The following is a 20,185-nucleotide window of genomic DNA, read 5'->3' as shown; positions in this document are numbered from 1 at the left end:
CTTTACAACAGGAAGTTGTCCATCAGCAATTGTACTTTATACAAATATAACTACTTTTTTATGCACTTTTGTAAATATAAATGCAATCTTCTGTGAGATGGTGTTTGACTACAGTAGGCCTTTGTTTATTTTTTCATCACAAAATAAAAAAGGAAATCCACAAATACGTTTTTATTCTATTCTATACATCAGTCTGATTAACTACTCAGATTTTGCTCCATTTTGCTCCACCAAAAAGCAATATCATTGAAGCAGAAACATATTTAGTACCTTGCAATCAAACTGTAAAGTTAGAATTTAGAGTTTTGATTTCAGGTGAACATACAGAAATACAGAAATGTCAGAGGAGTGAAAAGTCCCGAGTCAAACTTGTTCTGAGATAGAAGAAGTAATTTCTTTGGCAAATGTAGTTGTTTTTCTTGACATCCAACCGCCACCGTTCTGCTATTGTTCTGTTTTCTTCCTCATGACTTCACTAATCGTTCCTCTAAAACAACACTGGCTGTGACTTATTTATCGGTGCCAGATGAGCAGCTTGCTTGCTCATGGGCAATATAACCCTGATGCATCACACAATACAACTTCAAACGGTTCTTTGCCAGATTAGTTACAAACAAATCAAATCAAAGCAAATAAACTTGTCTCATTATTTTCTGACCCCACAGTCACTGAAATGCACTTTTCTGGCGTTAAGAGTGGGAAGTTCTGATCTGTATCTTTTAAGGGGCTTTAAGAGAGAAATGCCCCCATTTCACCCATTCAACATTATTAAACTAAAAGGTGTTTAGTATGGAGGAGGTTTGCAAAAAATAAAATAAAAAGAATGGTGCAACAAGCTTTTGGTGAGGCCGATTCTACAAAGGCCTTCTAAATCAGCAGTTCTCACGCTTTCAAGATGTTTAAAAAATAGCAGATGTACTTAGTCTGGTTCCAGACCATAGACCCCGCCCACTCTCTGAGTGAGCTCCTCTTGGTCTGGTGTCATAATGTCAGCCTGTGGCTTTTCACGATCGAAGAAAAATCTGTCAAATCAGAGTCGTAGGTGGGGGTGGTCTAACGACAAGCCAATCAGCTAATATCTGCTAAAACAAGCTGTGCGATGACGTCAGATGTAGGCGGATCCGTCGGTCTCTTGTGATTGGTTTAGGGCAATTTCAATCCCCTCCCCCTGGTAATCGCGGACATTGCAGCCAATTTCAGACTGAAGCTCCACGCAGCTTCAGGCTGATAATCAGGCTAAGATGTACTAGCTCGCAGCGCGGCACGAAGTGACACACTGTGAGCTTGTAGATCTGCTATTTTTTTAAACGTTTAAAATCTAAAATGACACAGATGACCCGGTTTGAATGAAATACAGACAAATATAAATTCCATGTTGTTAAAGTATAGATTACAGATATCAATCAGTTTTGTGTTTTATGGTCTCAATTTAATAATAAAAACAGTAATATATGTGTCATAGATCAGATCATCCCTCTGGATACATTACAGACTGATTATAACTGAACAAAACAAATGCATCATTATAATATCATCGTGTATTTTATACTAGAGACTAAATAATACACAAGACAAACACTGCACTAAAGTCTATGAATAAAATAAAAGAACATCTTAGATAAAAAAAAAAGCATCCTAAAAATAGCGACACATGTTTTTCAGTAAGGCTTCTAGTCACCGCATTGTCACCAATGCTATTTCCCCCCTGGAGCTTCCTCGGTCCTGATATGGCTACAGCCCACAAACTTACACAGCCCTGTGTCGGCGATTCTGTGGAACTTTCTAGACCACTATCTTTTGGTTATCTCACTGACTGCAGTCTGTACCATAGTTAATTCATTGTCTCCGCCAGGCCGAAAGGCATGGCGAGAGAGTATGTTTTCCACCCCGTCCGTCCGTCCGTGTGTGTGTCCTTGTGTCCGTGTGTCCGTCCGTCTGTGACCAGCTAATATCTGCCACCGTTGTCTTGATCGCAGCGAAACTGTGCACACACACTCCCTGGATGCCAATTCAGAACCTTTGCCCCAAATCTTTCTCATGGGCCTTTTATAGCGCCACCAGGAGGCCGATTTGTGCAAAACATATTTTTTGACAGTACTCCTACAGATTTTGTCCAAAAATCACGCAAATCGGTACACTGTATCTCTATAGTCATTAAACAAAACGGGTCTTTCAGATTTCTCATATTCCATCCTGATTGGCTAAAAATGTCTTCCAAAGTTTGCAGGAGTGCTCCATTTTGAACAAAATGCCTCAAATCATGAACACAGCATGCAATTTCTGTGAACTTTTGCACGCACATTCCCATTAAGCCGAGGAAGAACTACCATTTGACATTTTTCAAAGCAGCCTCATGGTGGCGCTATAACAGGCCATTTCGTATTTTTACCTATAATTGCACCGATCTGTGTAAAACTTTGTATGCACACTCCCTAGAGGTCAAGGAAAAACCTTTGCCCTGCATTTTTCACATCTGCCTTTTATAGCGCCACCAGGAGGCCGACTTATGTAAAACACATTATTTTATACTACTCCTTCCAATTTTATCCAAATTTCATGCAAATCGGTACACATGATCTCTATAGTCATGTGATCACCACGGATGTGTTTGATTTTTCATATTCCATGCTGATTGGCTAAGATTGACATCTAAAGTTTGCATTATTGGCTTGTTTTGAACAAAATTCCGCAAATCATGAACGCACCGTCCAATTGCGCTCAAACTTTGCACGCACATTCACACTATGTTGAGGAACAAATGCCACCACACCAGACATTGGTTTGTTATAGCGCCACCAACAGGTCTAATTTAGCTAAACACATTTTTTTTAAACAAAATGCCTCAAATCATGAATGCAGTCAGTGTCCGATTGTCGTGCAAGGCCTAAGAAGAAATGGCACCCTTTTCACGTTGGCCTACAATAGCCTACCTGACCTGGCGGAGACCTGTGCTCCGAGGAGCACTTTTTCTAGTTTAACTTGTTTTATTCCTCGTCTAATAAAACCCACTGATGTACCATGTAACAACACTCCACCATGTACAAAGAGTTTTATTTTACAAAATATCTCTAAAAGAGGCATCTCATTCACACAAGTGAAAAAACAATTAATTCATTAAACTATTTGATAACAAAAATAGAACATACGTTATCTTTGCTCTAATAATTACCTAAATAATGTATCTATGCAGGCAATATTACAATCGTACATTATGATTGTTCAGAGCATTACAATAAGACCACCTCACTGCTCTGATTCTGAAGCTTCATTCATCCCTCCAGGTGGAAGGAGTTCTTCAACAGGACCCGAAGCTTCATCCATCCTCCCAGTTGGAAGAAGGTCAACAGGAATTTCTGTTGAAATCATAAAAGCAAAAAACTATTATTTTCTAGAACTATATAATAACAACCCTGTTTAAAGGATTTTTTATTTTATTTGATTTAAACCAAGAAAGTCACATTAAGATTAAGAATATTTTTTATTTCAAGGGAGACCTGACAAAGATATTCAGCAACACAACAATTAAAAACGTGATCACGGTTGAGTAAGAGGTTACTGAAAACAAATTTGCCGACTATTTATTATAATATAAGGTTAAAAAAAGGGTAGGCATTATAAGCTACGGCTTCAGCCCACACCTTTTCGGTCCATGTGTTGTTTTTGTGCCGTTTGTTATTTTGCCTTCATTTTCGATTTAGAAACAGTAACCTATTAATTTGTGACACCTACATCTGACTTATGCAGGTGTCATTGTGGTCAGTCCTCTTACCTTGGTGCAGAGTGATGTGTGCTGCAGACTTTTTCTTGTAGTCGATCAATCCAGTGAACACAAAGACCAGGCCAAGCAGCAAACCAGTTGATCCAACTACTATTTGATTCCTGTCCGACTCAGGAAGGGAAGAGTCTGAAATGTTCACACAAATCTTCTCTTAGAAACCACACATGCAGTGTGTTTACTACGGACAATACTTGAACGGATTTCATTCAGTCAAATATCCATCAGTCAACACCTGAGACGAACTGACAACTGTGTAACTTTACTCCCTCAAGGAAATTGCACTAATTTATTTATTTTCTTCTTTTGGCTAGTCTTTAATTAGCACACTAACCCGTGCAGGAGTTGCACCTGCACTGACAATAATTGAAATTAATCATATGTGCTCACCGAATAAACACAATTATAAAATTCCTTTACCCCAGTGTTGAAACATTGGCTCAGTGAGGCTGGGGTGTTCCACCATACAGGTGATCGTCTCTCCTGATGTTGGAGTGTGCTCCAGGAAGGAATGGAATTGATAATAGAAATCTCCATCGGGCATTAGGTGAGATGAACTGATATCTGTAGTGATTTCCTGTCCGTCTCTCAGCCACGTAACTAGGATTTGTTTGGGGTAAAAGTTGTATGCACTGCACACAAGCATGGCTGGATGTCTGCCACTGGACAGTTTCACTGATTTCACTCTCATGTTGGGTTTAGCTCTAAATACACCTGTAACAAACAAGTTATGGTGTACAAATATAACACATTAGCAAGCCATTTTCCAGCTCCCGTGTATACCCTGAGATCTATTAAAGGCATATGGTATCATGTGCATGTAGGGGATTATTTCTGCCATTACCTAAATTAGTTTGTACTGCTGCTTTGTTGTTGATGCACAATAAGTCCATCTCTATTTTTCTTTCCACCTCATCTTCGTCCCAATCTTTTGCTACTATTATGCCCAGGGGGGTATGTCCTGTCCAGTGGCCTAGGGTGCTGTTGTAGGTCATCATTATTTGTTTGTTCAAATAAAACTTCACAATGTACTCGAGTTCCTTAAGCCCTTCACCTTTGAATATACACCTACCTACTGACAGCATGAAATGTCCATTTGAAGGAACTGTAATGGAAGGACACAATAGTATTGATGTCACATAAACATGCCCTTTATCTGAACTCATAAAGAAATGTTGATGTTTTACATTTCATTGATACAAATAAAAAAAGTTTAAGTTACTCACCCAGACCGAGAAGAGTGAAAGTAATTATACCAGTAAGTATCCACAACTATAAAACATCTGAGAGGTTAACTTGTACACCGGAGCACAACACTGACGATGAAACAAAAACAAGGAAAAGGATTAAGGTTACGGCCGTCTCACGATGGGACTCCGCCTTTCATAAAACACATTCACCACCACTAGTGATTGAATACAGAAATGTACTCAACAACAGAGATCTCTGGGCTCCCACTCTAACTTTCCTTATCAGCAAACAGGTTGCATCGAGGTCAGTTCACAAAGTCAGAACCCCGCTAAATATCCCTGGAGCCGTATTAATACATAGAATAATGGGTGGTCCTCAAGTTGGGAGCGACATCTCCTTTTGTCTGCACGTCGCCATCTGACTCAGAAATTCTCTGCAAGCCATCGGTTTGGCACTTCTATCAACCTGCATCTTAAAGATTAGAGAAGTACAAAAAGGAACCAATACCACAAATCCAGACAGATGACCTTTTCCTCACACCAACAGCCGGGCCATTTGATCGACAGTTGCTTATTCATATCCTGTCGTTAGTTATATATTTCTGTAAGCTAAGCCACTCTTACTATTTAAATCACTGCCATTGTTCTGAGATAACCTTTTCATTAAATGGATTCAAGTGCATGACAATCATGAGCACACTTATTATATTTGTCTTAATGATTACATTGGTTGTTAATATATTCTTTTTAGTCCTTATTAGGACAGCAATGAAACAATAGTAATTAAAGCAACCGCACAATCTTATTATAATAACAACTGGTAACAACCAAAGCTTTAAAAGGATATCAACATTGGATAAAATTGGTATCCTGACCTGAAAATACATTTTCTGTTTAATACAGAGCTGGAGAGACGAAACGACTCCTGTTTAATACTGAACAAAAAAACTATAGCAATGATGAGTACTATGAGCTATTTAATCACTTAGCCTACCTTTAAAACGGCGGCACCCGGGAGCAGTTAGGGGTTAAGTGTTTTGCTCAGGCACACTTCAACACATAGATAAAAGGAGATGTACTGTACATCGGTTATGGCCATAAAAATATGGAATGGTTGTGATAACGACTTAACAAAGTGCAGTTCAATCTATAAATTCAAGAAAATGTTTAAAGATAATATAGTAGATAAATATAAAACTTCATTATAGTCCATAAAATATTATTAATATAGTGAAATGTCCACATTTTGTTTTTGTCTTTTGCATAAATGTTATGCCATTGTTTCTGTTTTATTTATAATATAAGGTAAAAAAAAGGGTAGGCATTATAAGCTACGGCTTCAGCCCACACCTTTTCGGTCCATGTGTTGCTTTTGTGCCGTTTGTTATGACTAACTCTGTACATGGCTTAAGACTGAAATAAAACCATTCATTCATAGACTGGTTGGACCGGCTGGGTGGATTTGGAATGTAATGTACACAGGGTCTTACAATTACATAAACAAGGGTTCAGATCTCATTACAGCTTAGGGGAGGGAACAAATGAAAGTGGTTAAATTAACGCAGGCGTTTTAGGGTGTAGAGCTTCCACATTCACTTTAAACACTCACCACCAGAAACTAGAATGTGTTGAGAGTTCATATCCTCTAATGCTTTAGTTATTACCAGTTGTTGGTCTAATAAGATTATGTGGTTGCTTTAAGTATTATTGTTTCATTGCTGTCGTAATGAAGACCAAAAATAATACTTTAATAGTCAATGAAATAATTAAGACAAATATAATAATTGTGCTCATTGCTGTTGAAAATCTCAGAACGATGGCAGTGGAAAATCCTTGTGGATTCAAGTAGTAAAGAGTGGCTTAGCTTATAAAAATATAGATGTGGCAGCAGGATATGATTAAGCAACTGTTAATGTCAAACGGTCAGATGGCCCGGCCATTGGAGTAAGGAGAGGTCGTCTGTCTGTACATATGTCTGCATTTGTGGTTTCTGTTCCTCTTTGTCTGTCTCTAACTTTAATAAACTGCAGGTTTGATAGAATTGCTTCACCAACGGCTTGCAGAGAATTGCTGAGTCAGATGGCAACGGGCAGACGAAGGAGGTGTCTCTCCCAACCTGAAGACCAACCCCACATTTCAGTATATAGGGGCTCTAGGGACAGATAGGGGGGCTTCGTGAACTGGCCTCAGTACAACTTGTTGCTGATAAGGGAAGCGATAGTGTGAGCCCAGAGACTATCACATTTCTATATTCAATCTGTAATTCTTTTAACTCACTGCTTGATTGATAAATACACTTAATTTTAACAGTCTTGTCAGCTCTTAATTTCACCATACAACGGACGCGCGGAGATAGCGTGGGGGTAACAAATTATCTCACTGCACAATTTGTCTGTTGATTGCATAGCTATTTCCAACAAATGATTCTCCAATTTAATGTATAACTACAGTATAAAAACACCTGCCTCTAATAATGGCATGTCTCTACTAAAGCGCTGTTCAAATAAATACAAGCCTGGGCTATTTTTGGGCAGTTTTATGGGTATACTGCAGAGCACAAATATACGCAAATGTACAATGACACACATTCAAATTAGCTAAGTAAACATTAATGTTGGTTAGACAGTCTTTACCTTTCATAATGTATTTTTTTTTTGGGTGGGACATTGCTCTAAGTGTACAACTTGTAATTTGGCACAAGACAAAAATGTAATTGAAATTTCCAGGGACCAAGACGTATTAACTAGAGTAGACAGAGGAAAAAATACAGCCGTCTTTGCATGAATAATTTCCTGTTAGTGCCACTATGAATCAAGCAGCCTGCCAGCCTCCTCCTTGTCAAAGCCTCGCCCCGATGCTATGCTTGAGTTAATACAGTCGATACTGCAGCGAGCCTCAGCAAGACGATAGAATGTACTTTGAAATTATTATTATTTTCTCTGGAGCTTTTTGCACCTGTGAACAAAGTAAGTACTGTACTTCTTTTTCCCTATCCCTGATCTTATGTAGTTTTACAAGTGATCAAATATCCTCACTTCATAGAAGATCAGTAACATAGTATCGTCCTGTCATAACTAGAATGAGTCAAAGTTAAAGGTAAACACAGTGATTTGATTGCAGAATCATTTATTTAAGGGATGTTTGCCCTCAAAAGTAACCTAAACTGACTGTTAGTGACAAAAAGTGACGGTCATTCATAAATTCTTCTCATTTATTTGCAGTTCATGTACTTGAACATAGCTATGGGTGCTTTAACGAGTCCGGTGACACTCTCCTGGCGATGACTCTGGATGATGACGAAATCTACCACGTAGATTTTAAGAGTGGAGCGGCGGTGGAGTGGGAGAGCAGGGTCCCGTCAACCCTCCAATCAGAAAGTGCCACATTTTATGCAAGGTATTACCAAGAGGGGTGTCTTGGTACGATGCAGGAGAACTTTTTAGATACCACGTACGATATCGTGAAAGAGGACAAAGGTAACCAACAGGTCTCTATTACACCCAATTCACTCCAGAAGCATCTATGACAGTGATTTGCAAACTGTGGGCCGAGGCCCAGTGTTGGGCTGTAAGGATATTAGAAACAGTAAGATAACATAAGATAACATATGATAAGATCTTTAAAATCCTGCGAGGGAAATGCAGTCACCAAAAGACAGACCTATACTGAAAAGCAGTACAGCAGTTTAAAATACAGTTACACCTAGGGCAAGCCCTAGCTGTAAACCCTGTTTATGGTCACGTCACTCGCACCTTGTTGGTAAACATCCTATTCATTTTAGCCAATCAATATGTCATGTAATTGCTCGATATTGATTCATTGGACATCTACAGCTGCTAGTTTAGATATTTGTTTTCAGAATGGCTGCTTTCCATTTCAGTCCATTTCTTCACCTCGATAGCAAACACAAACGTTGACACACGGTGACAGGCTGTCACTCATAACTTCGGACACACACTATTACATAGCGTAGACGCTGCCGGTGTGAATTGGGCATTTTGGCCCATTGATAAATACTATAATAATATGTAAAATAAATTATGTTTAACCCTCAGAAGCCCCAGAAACTGTGATCTACCCCAAAGATGATGGGATAATAGGGGAGGAGAACACTCTCATCTGCTTTGTCAAAGACTTTTTCCCTCCTTCCATCAAAGTGAAGTGGACCAAGAATGACGTAGAAGTCACTTTAGAAGATCGTGTTCTCTCATATTTACCTAATCCTGACGGGACGTTCCGCCACATCTCCACCCTGACCTTCACCCCCCAGGAGGGAGACGTCTATGCCTGTACCGTGGAGCATGAAGCTCTGCAGGAGCCTCAGACCAGGTTTTGGGGTAACTCATACAAGTATTATTTAAACTATGAAATGTTTCCATCTGTCAAATAACCACATCACATCCAAATCATACATTTATGAGCAAGCACTATAATAAACATAATCAGTTTTTGTCAGATATTGATATGAATGTGGCCCTAGTGTGTAAGGTAAAAGGAGACATTAAACAGTTCCATGGGGTTTCATTGATGTGTTTTTCACAGATCCTGACATCACTGAGAGCAGCTCTGCTCCAGCTGTCTTCTGTGGAGTTGGTCTGACTCTGGGTCTGCTGGGCATCACAACTGGAACATTCCTCTTTGTTAGAGCTAAACATTTGAACTGAAATAAATACAATGTCTGGTCACGTCTTGTCCTGTTTAGATTGATAAGTAAGTAAAACACTTTTATATAGTAAACAGATGCTCTCACCCGGCTTTGACTTGACTATTAATTGACATATTTCTGCTTCTATACTTTGTGCTACAATGAGTCTGTGCTACAGTTCACACTAGAGGGGAGGGTGGCTTTTTAACCTTATTGACAAAACATTTAAATGAATTGCTGCATTGCAAATTTGTGGCTCTATTTCCAAATATTACCAATATTATTTTTTACAAGAAATGTGAGAACCACAGAATGACTTCAAAATGTATTTTCCTAATCTGAATCTGCATGAGGAAGTTGTTCATCTGTAATTGTACTTTATACATACTTTACACATTTGTATGCACTTGTTTTGTAAATATAAATGAAATCTTGTGTGCAATGGTGTTTGATTACGGTATGCCTTAATTTGTTTTGATCACAAAATAAAAAAGGAAATACGTTTTTATTCTATTCACATACAGTACGTCTGATTTAATTTCTCTGATTTTGCTCCATTGTTAACTGCTGGATATTGCTATGCTGCTCAAAAAGCAATACGCCTGAAGCTGAAACATAGTACTTTACTATGAAATTTTAAAGTTAGAATTTAGGGTTTTTGATTTCAGGTAAAGGAGAAATGTCTGAATTTTCAAAGTTTGCCCTGCTTTTTTATTATTATGGACAGGAGTGAAAAGACAAACTTGTTCAAATATGGAAGACATTTCTTTGGCAAATGTAGTTTTGTCATGACATCCAACCCCCACCAGTGTTCTATCATTCATTATTATCATCATCATCATCATTATTATATATTATTAGTCTTATGTTATGAAGGTACAGGACAATTAGCACAGCCGCATACTATTTACTATATACTATTTAAAAAATACCGAAATACACCATACACATAATCAAAATAGTTTTGAATATTTTTAAAAGACCAGGATAATATAATTGCACAGTAATCCATTAGGGTGTTGGCAAGAAAGTTTATTTGATATTATTTGACTCATCTCCCAGGCATGCCTGTAGAATTAATTTTTCCTCAGGCCTCAGTTTTTTGTTGTAATGTTACACTTCTAAACTACTGTATTTAACTAAGAGAGAGATGCCCCCATTTCACCCATTCAACATTTTCAAACTAGAAGGTGTAGGAGGTTTACAACAATTGGTACAAAAATGAATGGCTCAGACAGAATACAAATTCCATGCTGTTAAAAGTACAGACTACAGTATCGGTCGCTTTTGCATTGTATGGTCTAAATGTAATAATAAAAACAGTAACATATGTGTTAGGGGTGGGACGATATATCGATATATCGATATATCGATATATCGTTTTTTTAAAGTTTGTTATACGTTGTTTTTCCTACTCTGTATTTGTGTAATGATGATTTTGAACTGTTTGGTGCTATTTTATGTGTTTATGAATTGAATACAAGGACTGTCGTGATATATCGTTGGTGAATTTTCATGCAATATATCGTGATATCGCAATATATCGGCATTTTCAGATATCGTGATATATATTGTTATCGTGGGCCTAATATCGTGATACATATCGTATCGTGAGGTACCCATATCGTCCCACCCCTAATATGTGTCATAGATAAGATCATCCCTATAGATACACTAACCCAAACAAATGCAGCATTAGGCCCCGTGTCCACCAACATGTTTTTTCCTGAGCGTTGCACATGTTTTTAATTGTTTTTAACAGGAGCACCGTGTTTTGGGAAACTCCAGTAGCTTGGCGTTGCGCTGGGCATTTACCCTGCGCCTCCAGGCGGGCGCCCCGGCGCTTTCAGACGAGAAAAAAAGCCAGAGAAAAAGCCCCAGTGGAATCGGCGCCTTAAGATCATCACGGCTTGTATACTAGACACTAAACAATACACAAGATAAACACTGCACTAACCTCTATGAATGAAATAAAACAACAACAACAAAAACGAAACAATATAATCATCCCCACATATAACAGCAGCACATTATAATTGTTCAGATAGGATAAGACCACCTCACATGCACCAGTTACAGCTCTGGTTCTGAATCCATCCCTCCAGTTGGAAAGAGTTAAAAGGTAAAATAAATGGTAAATGGTGCATCTTCTATATCTATATATCTTACTTTATCCAACGTGCTTTACATTCACACACATTTACACAGCCATGGCAGAGGAAACCAATGCAAGGCACCAACCAACCTGTTCATCAGGAACAGTTAGGGGTCTACTGTCTTGCTCAAGGACACTTTGACAGTACCACAGGGGGAGCCCAGGATCGAACCAGGAACGCTCCAATTACCAGGCGGCCGCTCTAGCTCCTGAGCCACTTAATGCCCCAGGACAACAGGACTTTAAGTTTAATCCACCCTTCCAGTTGGAAGGAGTGCTTCAACAGGAATTTCTGTTGAAATCAGTCAATTATTATTTTCTAGAATTATAAATGTACAATACTGTTTAAATTATTGTTTTATTTGTATTAAATTAGTGAGATTAATTCACATTAATGAACCTGTCATGGAGGTTGGAGGTTTATATATAGGTGTGATTGTGGTCAGTTCTCTTACCTTGGCACAGAGTGATGTGTGCTAGAGACTTTTTCTTGTAGTAGATCAATCCAGTGAACACAAAGACCAGGCCAAGCAGCAAACCAGTTGATCCGACCACTATTTGATTCCTGTCTGACTCAGGAGGGGCGGAGTCTGAAATGTTCACACAAAACATCTATTAGAAAAATATCATACTGTGTTTACTGTTTACTATGTTGTTGTTTATCTACTGTAAGTATACCAAATATTTTGGCTATTCTTTAGCACACTACTGTAACTCAGGAGTTGCACATTTTGTTGCACCTGCAATGACAATAGAATAATTGAATTGAATCATATGCGAGCTCATTCAATAAACACACATTATAAAATACTCTTACCCCAGTGTTGAAGCATTGGCTCGGTGAGGCTGGAGTGTTCCACCCTACAGGTGATCGTCTCTCCTGATGTTGGAGTGTACTCCAGGAAGGAATGGAATTGATAATAGAAATCTCCATCAGACAACACCTGAGAGGAACTGAGATCTGTAGTGATTTCCTGGCCGTCTCTCAGCCATGTGACTAGGATTTGTTTGGGGTAAAAGTTGTATGCACTGCACACAAGCATGGATGGATGTCTGCCACTGGGCGGCTTCACTGATTTCACTCTCATGTTGGGTTTAGCTCTAAATACACCTGGAACAAACAAGTAATGGTGTACAAATATAACACATTAGCAAGCTATTAATCAGCACCCGTGTATGCCCTGAGATTTATTAAAGGCACATGATTATGTGCACATAGGGGATAATTTCTGCCATTACCTAAATTTGTTTGTATTGCTACTTTGTTGTTGATGCACAATAAGTCCATCTCCATTTTTCTTTCACTCTCATCTTCTTCCCAAACTTTTGCTACTAATATGCCCCGGGGGGTATGTCCTGTCCAGTGGCCTAGGGTGCTGTTGTAGGTCATCATTATTTGTTTGTTAAAATAGAACCTCACGATGTACTCGAGTTCCTTGAGCCCTTCACCTTTGAATATACACCTACCTACTGACAGCATGAAATGTCCATTTGAAGGAACTGTAATGGAAGGACACAAAAGTATTGATGTCACTACTAAAAACTAACTCACGCATTTTCTGAACAGAAATGCTGCTGTTTTATATTTCAATTATACTCGACAGAAGTTTAAGTTACTCACCCAGACCGAGAAGGGAAAAAGTAATTAAAAGAAGATAATTTTTCATGTTCGTGATCAATAAATATCAAAACGTCTGTGTCATGAGAGGTTAACTTGTACACTGGAGCTCAACACTGACCATGAAACAAAAACAAGGAAATGAATCAATGTTGCGGCTGTCTCACGATGGGACCCGCCTTTAATAAAACACACTCACCACTTGTGATGTCTAAAGTGTACATACGCACCTTGTATTTACTACAACGTACTGTTTAAAACCAAATAATAATCTTTATCAAAGATATTTATTTTTGACAACCTAAGTATTATCCCTAATTAACACATTCCATGCCAGAGTTTAATCTCATAATGTACTCACCAGTGCCAGCGTTTTATTGTTGTTTTTTAGTTTCTTTCATGTCGCCACAGACCTCGCTAAATAAGTTAAAAGTGCGCGTTCATTTGGTTCTAAACACACAGCGGATCCGTGAGAAACGGCTAGCGAAAACAGTTTCCAAATCCGTGCCGCCATCTTGAAGCTACAGCCGATCAACGGTAAACAGTGATCAGCGAGGAGAAAAACAACAACCAGAGAAAATCGAGTTTTAAACAGGATCCCAGACAGGAAGCGGATACGATCGAAAAAACCGGAACCCGAATAATTCCGTTTCCGACCGGAAACCGGAAACGGAAATGGATCAAAAAAATCGGAAAGTGCACCTGGGGCACTTAACATGGGAATCGGCGGTTCGCGTAGATCTACGCGACTGGCACGCTGCGGCTTTAAATAGGTTCGCGTAGATCTACGCGACTGGCATGCAATGTGTTAATGTCTATTGTCCCCCTGAAGAAGGTCCTAAATGTACGACTCGACTGATAGAGATGATGATAACACAAGGGAAAGGACTAATTATCCTTGGTGGAGACTTTAACTTGACCTTTAACCCTAATGTAAGATTCAAACTGCTAAAACAAAAAGAAAAGCCACAATATTAAAAGACAAAACAGTGTGCAGAGTCATGATTGGTAGAGATATGGTGAGCATTACTGCCAATAATTAGATAATACATTTACTCTGGTAGGCATTCCACTTGCTGTACAGTAGATTGGATTACTTTCTATGTGTAAAAAATATGCATGCGCGCGCACACACACACACACACACACACACACACACACACACACACACACACACACACACACACACACACACACACACACACACACACACACACACACACACACACACACACACACACACACACACACACACACACACACACACACACACACAGCTGAGAGCATATTTTCGTTGTCCATTTGTCCTTTGAGAGCAAATGTGTGTAAAATGAGTGCCATGTGTTTTGTTTTGTTTTTTTGGGGGGGTAGCATAGAAGTACAAACAAAATAAATCCAATAATAAATACATTTGTTCAATATCAACGGATAGAAAATAACAAGCTCTGGGCTATAGAAAAAACAACCCCATGTACGGTACACTTCACTTCATCTGTTCAATTCTAGGCTACTGCTATTTTTCAACCACAGCTAACAAGACAAGATGAGACAACAAGATATGGGAAGAGATTCATATTTGTCGAATGGAAAATGCATTCGTCTTGTCAGCAACAACGGTGCAGCGATGGTGAAGAAAGGGAACTTGAAAGGACACTTTCTGCCAAACCACAAACCACAAATCATTTGACAAACGCTTCACCAGCCGAAAGTGAACTGAGAAAAATAAATAAGGAACCGAAATCTTAACCAGCAGCAACACAGTTGGGTCAATTCAGCAAAAGCTATGTACAGCAGAGCTGCCAAGTCTCACCCTTTGAGAGTGAGAGTCACGCAATTTAACCTGTTCTCACGCCACAGTTGCCATTTCTCACGCTTTTTTCCCTCTCTCACAGCAAAAAAAAAACAAAAAAACGGCAACCGGGTGGAAAACGGAACGCTCGTCCTTAAACACACTGCCCCATTTTTTTCGCGGACCGTGGCCGCCGGATTAGACCCGGATACAAGGATACAAGAGCTATCTGTGCAAAAGCTGAAAAGTGTGCAGATTTAAGCAAGTATTTTAAAACAGTGAAACATTTTTAGACGACTCAAACTAGCGACCACGGAGTTACTTATCATCAGATCCAAAGATTTGTTGTGAATAATTATAAACAAGCAACCTCCTGTTGCTTCCAAGTTGGGGGGTAGTTTGACCAAAACCGAAGGTATTGAAGTGGAGGACACAGAATGTTGCGGTCATTTTCGCGGGCGCGCACTGGCCAGCCCTGATGTACAGTATGGCAACTTGGCAAGGTCACCTGACAGCATCAATATCAATGACCAGCAAACACTCATTTCATAGGCTATTGTGCTACAGTATAGCAAAGACCATAATGTGACGTGTGTGTAAATGCCTTGAGACAACTTAAGCTTTCAAATGCAGTCTCTATTTTTTGTGAAGAATGCTTCCAGATATAATGTTTTTATTCCAACTAAACAACTGTCCTTAGAGAAGGCTTCCACTACCTGCTATTAACAACAATGCACCGCACTGACCTGACCTCCACAGATGGAACATATCATTAGATCAAGACAAGTGTTGGGGGAAATATAATACCTTATGAAATTGGTTATTTTGTTCAGATTTGGATTTGCTCCAACAGCAACATGTTGTTGTTTTCTGTTTGTTTTCATTAACCTTTAGGGTATTTCTGGGTAAACTTTAGGGTATTTTTTGGGTACTTTGGGGTAATTAGTATGATACTTTGGGGTATTTTTGGGTACTTTTGAGTAATTAGTATGACCCAAGGCAGTTGCTAAAGTTAAGACCACTTCAGGCCACTTCAGCCTGGTACAGCGTGTGTGCACGAGACGAGGTTGCCACAGAAACAACATGAGGTAAGAACATATTCCATGCGGTCACGGACAGTCACCAAAACTGAACTTGGCCCACTCAAACTTGTTTCCTTAAAATGGTAAATGGTACATTACATTATTACATTAACCCGTTCACACACATACTGTATATATTCACACACCGATAGAGGAAATACATGCAAGGCACCAACCTGCTCATCGGGAGCAGTTAGGGGTTTAGTGTCTAGCTCAAGGACACTTCGACACAAACCCAGGGGGAGCAGGGGATCAAACTAGTAACCCTCCGTTTCGCAGGTGGCCGTCATTCTACCTTCTGAGCCACTGCCGCCCATAATGAGAGACTGCACCCCAGCCATGGTGGCCCGCATCCGCAAAGCTAAATTATTTAATGATGTGTTGCAGTGCAAGCTGCTATTCTTTGGAGATTTCACATCTTTTGAATCGCTATGTTGTATTGAATTATTAACCACAAGTTCTACTGTTTACTACTCAAAGGCCACCTGAATACTCTGCCAACTTCATTGATTACTTTGCTGTCCATTATCTCCACCGACTCTCAGAGAAGGGCAACCATGACTTAAAGATCGACTGGCCGATCCCAAGGGTCTTTACAACAGTATTGAGGACTTGCGAGCTTATGCATTATAAGCACCATGTCTCTAATAATGGCCTGTCTTCTAATAAAGTGCACAATGCTGTTCAAATAAATACAAACCTGGGATTTTTTGTGGTTTGTTTTTAACCACTTAAACCCCATATGGGTAACCAGTGTTCCTCAGGGCTCAATACTAGTGTCTTTTCTGTTTTCTGTTATTAGCCGATCGACAAGCTCACAATGCGACGCCTTGCGTCGCATTGTGAGCTTGTCGATCTGCTAATTTCAGTGAAAGCTTTCCCCACAATACCGATGCTGGGGTTTAAGTGGTTAAGTTTTATGGGTACACCGCAGAGTACAAATGTACACAAATGTACATTGGCACACATTTAATTAAAGTACTCAACAGTCTTTACCTACATACATATGCCTTTTACACAGGGACCTGATTAACTAGAAAGAGGATGAATCATTTCGTCTTAGCGCCACTATGAGTGGAATCAAGTAACTTCCTTCTTTTCAAAGCCTCAACTCGATGTATGTTTGAGTTAATACAGTAGATACAGCAGCACTTCCATAAGACGACAGCATGTACTTTGAAATTATTCTCCTTTTCTCTGGAGCTGTTTGCACCTGTGAACAAAGTAAGTACATCATTTTTTCTTCTTCAGTGAAGAAGGCGATACAGTAGCATAATGTCTTAGGAATCTTTCAGATTTGACAGGATATGGTTTATAGAATGGTTTCCATACGATCAAAGCAACGTGAACTATATGGATTTATCTTTTTCATGAGTGAAATAAAAAGAATGAGTCGAAAGTCAAAGTTCAAGGTAAAGACACCCAAATACTTGGGTGAACTTTTTCTATCGATTAGTCGCCCCATGGAGACTTGAATTCATGGATTTTTTTTTTCTTTTCGCATTCCTAAGCCAAGAATTTGATGACCAGCGGACCGGTAGGCAGCGGTTCCGGTAGGAGACGCAAAGGAGACTCTTTGTGTCTCCTACCGGAACCGCTGCCGGTCATCAAATTATTGGCTTAGGAATGCGATAAAAAATTATATATAATTAGGAAAAAAGTCATTTTAGGGGTGAACTATCCCTTTAAGGGATGTGTGCCCTCAAAAGTAAAATGATGGTAATTCCTAAATTATTTCCTTTTTTTTTTAGCTGTTCATGTACTTGAACACAGCTATGGGTGCTTTGACTCCGGTGACACAGTACTCGCCATGACTCTGGATGCTGATGAAATCTACCACGTAGATTTTAAGAATGGAACGGTGGTGGAGTGGGACAGCAGGGTCCCGTCAACCCTCCATGCAGAGAGTGCCACTTTTTATGCCCTGTATTACAAGGAAGGATGCCTTGAAACGATGCAAGACAGCTGGATGAACACGACTGAGATAGTGAAAGAGGACAAAGGTGAGTGAAGCTGTTTAGAACCAACAGGTCTCTGTCACACCCAGTCAGTGGTGTAAATTAACTTAGTACATTTACTCTAAGTACTAAGTACTGTACTTAAGTAAAAAAAATGTTTTACTTTACTGGAGTATTTCCAATCGTCAATATTTTTTACTTCTACGGCCACTACATCTCAGAGACAAATATTATACTTTTACTCCACTGCAATTATTTATTTATTTGAAAACGTAGTTACTAATTACTTTGTAGATTTTGATTATCATTGCAAAACATGCATTACCCACTCCAGCCCTATATACATTTCGGCCATTTGAAAATAGCCGATCTACAAGCTCACAAAGCTTGTAGATCTGCTAGAGTTGACACTGCTGGTGTGAATTGGGTGTTAGGGTCCATTGAAACTTTAAATAATGAAATACTCTAATAATATGTCAAATAAATTATGTTTAACCGTCAGAAGCCCCAGAAACTGTGATCTACACCAAAGATGAAACAATAATGGGGGAGGAAAACACCCTCATCTGTTTTGTCAACCACTTTTACCCTCCTTCCATCAAAGTGAAGTGGACCCAGAATGATGCAGTAATCAAGGCAGAAGATCGTGTTCTCTCATATTTACCTAATCCCGATGGGACGTTCCGCCACATCTCCACCCTGACCTTCACCCCCCAGGAGACAGACGTCTATGCCTGTACCGTGGAGCATGAAGCTCTGCAGGAGCCTCAGACCATGTTTTGGGGTGAGAACTAGCTCTGGTCCATAGCGTTAGAAGGAGTTCTCCTTAACGCTATGGGACTTTCGATCAGGCTGCGCAGCCTCTCGTCTGTAGTAAAAAAAAAAAAAATACACTTTCGCTACTCACCAAAACAAAGACGGTTTTATGGAGTTGAAAGCCTACTCTACTTAGTTGGTCCACTCTGAGCCCCCCACCTCACGTCTAAAATACACTTTTTGGCCGGAAAAGAAAATAATTCACCGGAAGGAAAAAATCTGGTCAATAGAAAAATTTCATCGACCAGATCTGTAGAGGGCGCAGTGGAGCAACCAAAACATTTTTTTAAACAAGACTAAACAAATGCACTCACACAGCTTAGTGAATATTTCCCTATTCATTGACAATGCACAATGAAAAACGACGAACACAAGTTCAGTGTTAAAGTTAGTCGTTTGGAGAAAGGGGTGCTGCACGGAGCACATATATCTCCGCCAGGCTGACCCTCGCCTAACTGCCTGGCGGGGATAAATAACAACATTGTATTTATTTTTGTGGAAGGTGATGTAATGTCAGATTGGTCAGTTCCATGGGGTATCATTAATGTATGTGCCTTGGAGGCTTTGGGCACTGCAGTCTCTGGGTCTCTGCTCTCTACAGTATTATGTGAAGTGCCTTGAGCCAACTTGTTGTGATCTGGCATTATAATAAAATTGAATTGAATGTGTTGTTCACAGAGCCTGACATCACTGAGAGAAGCTCTGCTCAAGCTGTCTTCTGTGGAGTTGGTCTGACTCTGGGTCTGCTGGGCATTACTACTGGAACATTCCTCCTCGTTAAAGCTAAACATTTGAACTGAAATTAAAGCTCTCACCACTGCTGTCTTGCTCAAACACTGCTGCCCTCCACCACCCCAGCTAACAGGGGTGGTGCTAGCAGGTCCAATTCCTTGTCAAACCATAATAAATATATTGCTCATTTTATATTCAATACAAATATTGTATCCATTCATGAGTTGTCCTGACTGAAAAACGATTTAATTATGCTCATGGCATTGTCCTGTTTAGAATGATGAATAAGCAAATACTGTACCGTCAGTTATATTTGTAATATAGTAAACAAATGCACTCACACAGCTTAGTGAATATTCCCCTATATTCCCTATATTGTTTTCTGTTTCCAGTTTTTCGTGCTACACTGAGTCAGTGCTACAGTT

The 20,185-nt window shown here is 39.5% G+C and overlaps 5 protein-coding genes across 6 annotated transcripts in view; 2 read left to right on the top strand and 3 right to left on the bottom strand.

Moving 5' to 3' along the window:
* LOC308098723 (cytoplasmic phosphatidylinositol transfer protein 1-like) overlaps positions 1 to 20,185 on the bottom strand; it is a gene marked incomplete at its 5' end in the record, with an annotated part of 188,967 nt that overhangs the window by 136,177 nt on the left and 32,605 nt on the right. The gene's annotated exons all lie outside the window — the stretch shown is intronic.
* Positions 1 to 20,185, bottom strand: part of LOC308098728 (SMH class II histocompatibility antigen, beta-1 chain-like) — a 42,551-nt gene that overhangs the window by 9,550 nt on the left and 12,816 nt on the right. The window contains exon 3 of the mRNA XM_080447157.1: positions 3,770 to 3,904. Within this exon, the coding sequence (XP_080303283.1) occupies positions 3,770 to 3,904 (135 nt within the window). The remainder of the gene's footprint in view (positions 1 to 3,769; positions 3,905 to 20,185) is intronic.
* LOC308098731 (H-2 class II histocompatibility antigen, A-Q alpha chain-like) lies at positions 7,809 to 10,125 on the top strand. Of its 2 annotated transcripts, none has more exons than XM_080447161.1 (4): positions 7,809 to 7,931; positions 8,187 to 8,441; positions 9,024 to 9,302; positions 9,508 to 10,125. In XM_080447161.1, exons 1-4 carry the CDS (start codon positions 7,877 to 7,879, stop codon positions 9,627 to 9,629), a joined length of 711 nt encoding a protein of 236 aa, XP_080303287.1. In that variant the 5' UTR covers positions 7,809 to 7,876; the 3' UTR covers positions 9,630 to 10,125. The 2 variants fall into 2 exon arrangements, with proteins under 2 accessions (XP_080303287.1, XP_080303286.1); XM_080447160.1 differs by having other exon boundaries at positions 9,021 to 9,302.
* LOC308098793 (rano class II histocompatibility antigen, A beta chain-like) lies at positions 11,259 to 13,479 on the bottom strand. The gene is made up of 5 exons (XM_080447224.1): positions 13,387 to 13,479; positions 13,005 to 13,265; positions 12,583 to 12,876; positions 12,221 to 12,355; positions 11,259 to 12,057 (listed from the first exon to the last, which is right to left on the bottom strand). Exons 1-5 carry the CDS (start codon positions 13,430 to 13,432, stop codon positions 12,014 to 12,016), a joined length of 780 nt encoding a protein of 259 aa, XP_080303350.1. The 5' UTR covers positions 13,433 to 13,479; the 3' UTR covers positions 11,259 to 12,013.
* Positions 17,407 to 19,906, top strand: LOC308098735 (H-2 class II histocompatibility antigen, A-Q alpha chain-like). Its single transcript, XM_080447165.1, has 4 exons — positions 17,407 to 17,478; positions 18,006 to 18,257; positions 18,715 to 18,996; positions 19,707 to 19,906. Exons 1-4 carry the CDS (start codon positions 17,424 to 17,426, stop codon positions 19,826 to 19,828), a joined length of 711 nt encoding a protein of 236 aa, XP_080303291.1. The 5' UTR covers positions 17,407 to 17,423; the 3' UTR covers positions 19,829 to 19,906.

The sequence above is a fragment of the Gymnoscopelus braueri genome (genome assembly GCF_963280865.1).
Source record: "Gymnoscopelus braueri genome assembly, chromosome: 13".
In the NCBI taxonomy this organism is placed as follows: domain Eukaryota; kingdom Metazoa; phylum Chordata; class Actinopteri; order Myctophiformes; family Myctophidae; genus Gymnoscopelus; species Gymnoscopelus braueri.
This window is presented reverse-complemented; position numbering and strand designations above follow the sequence as displayed.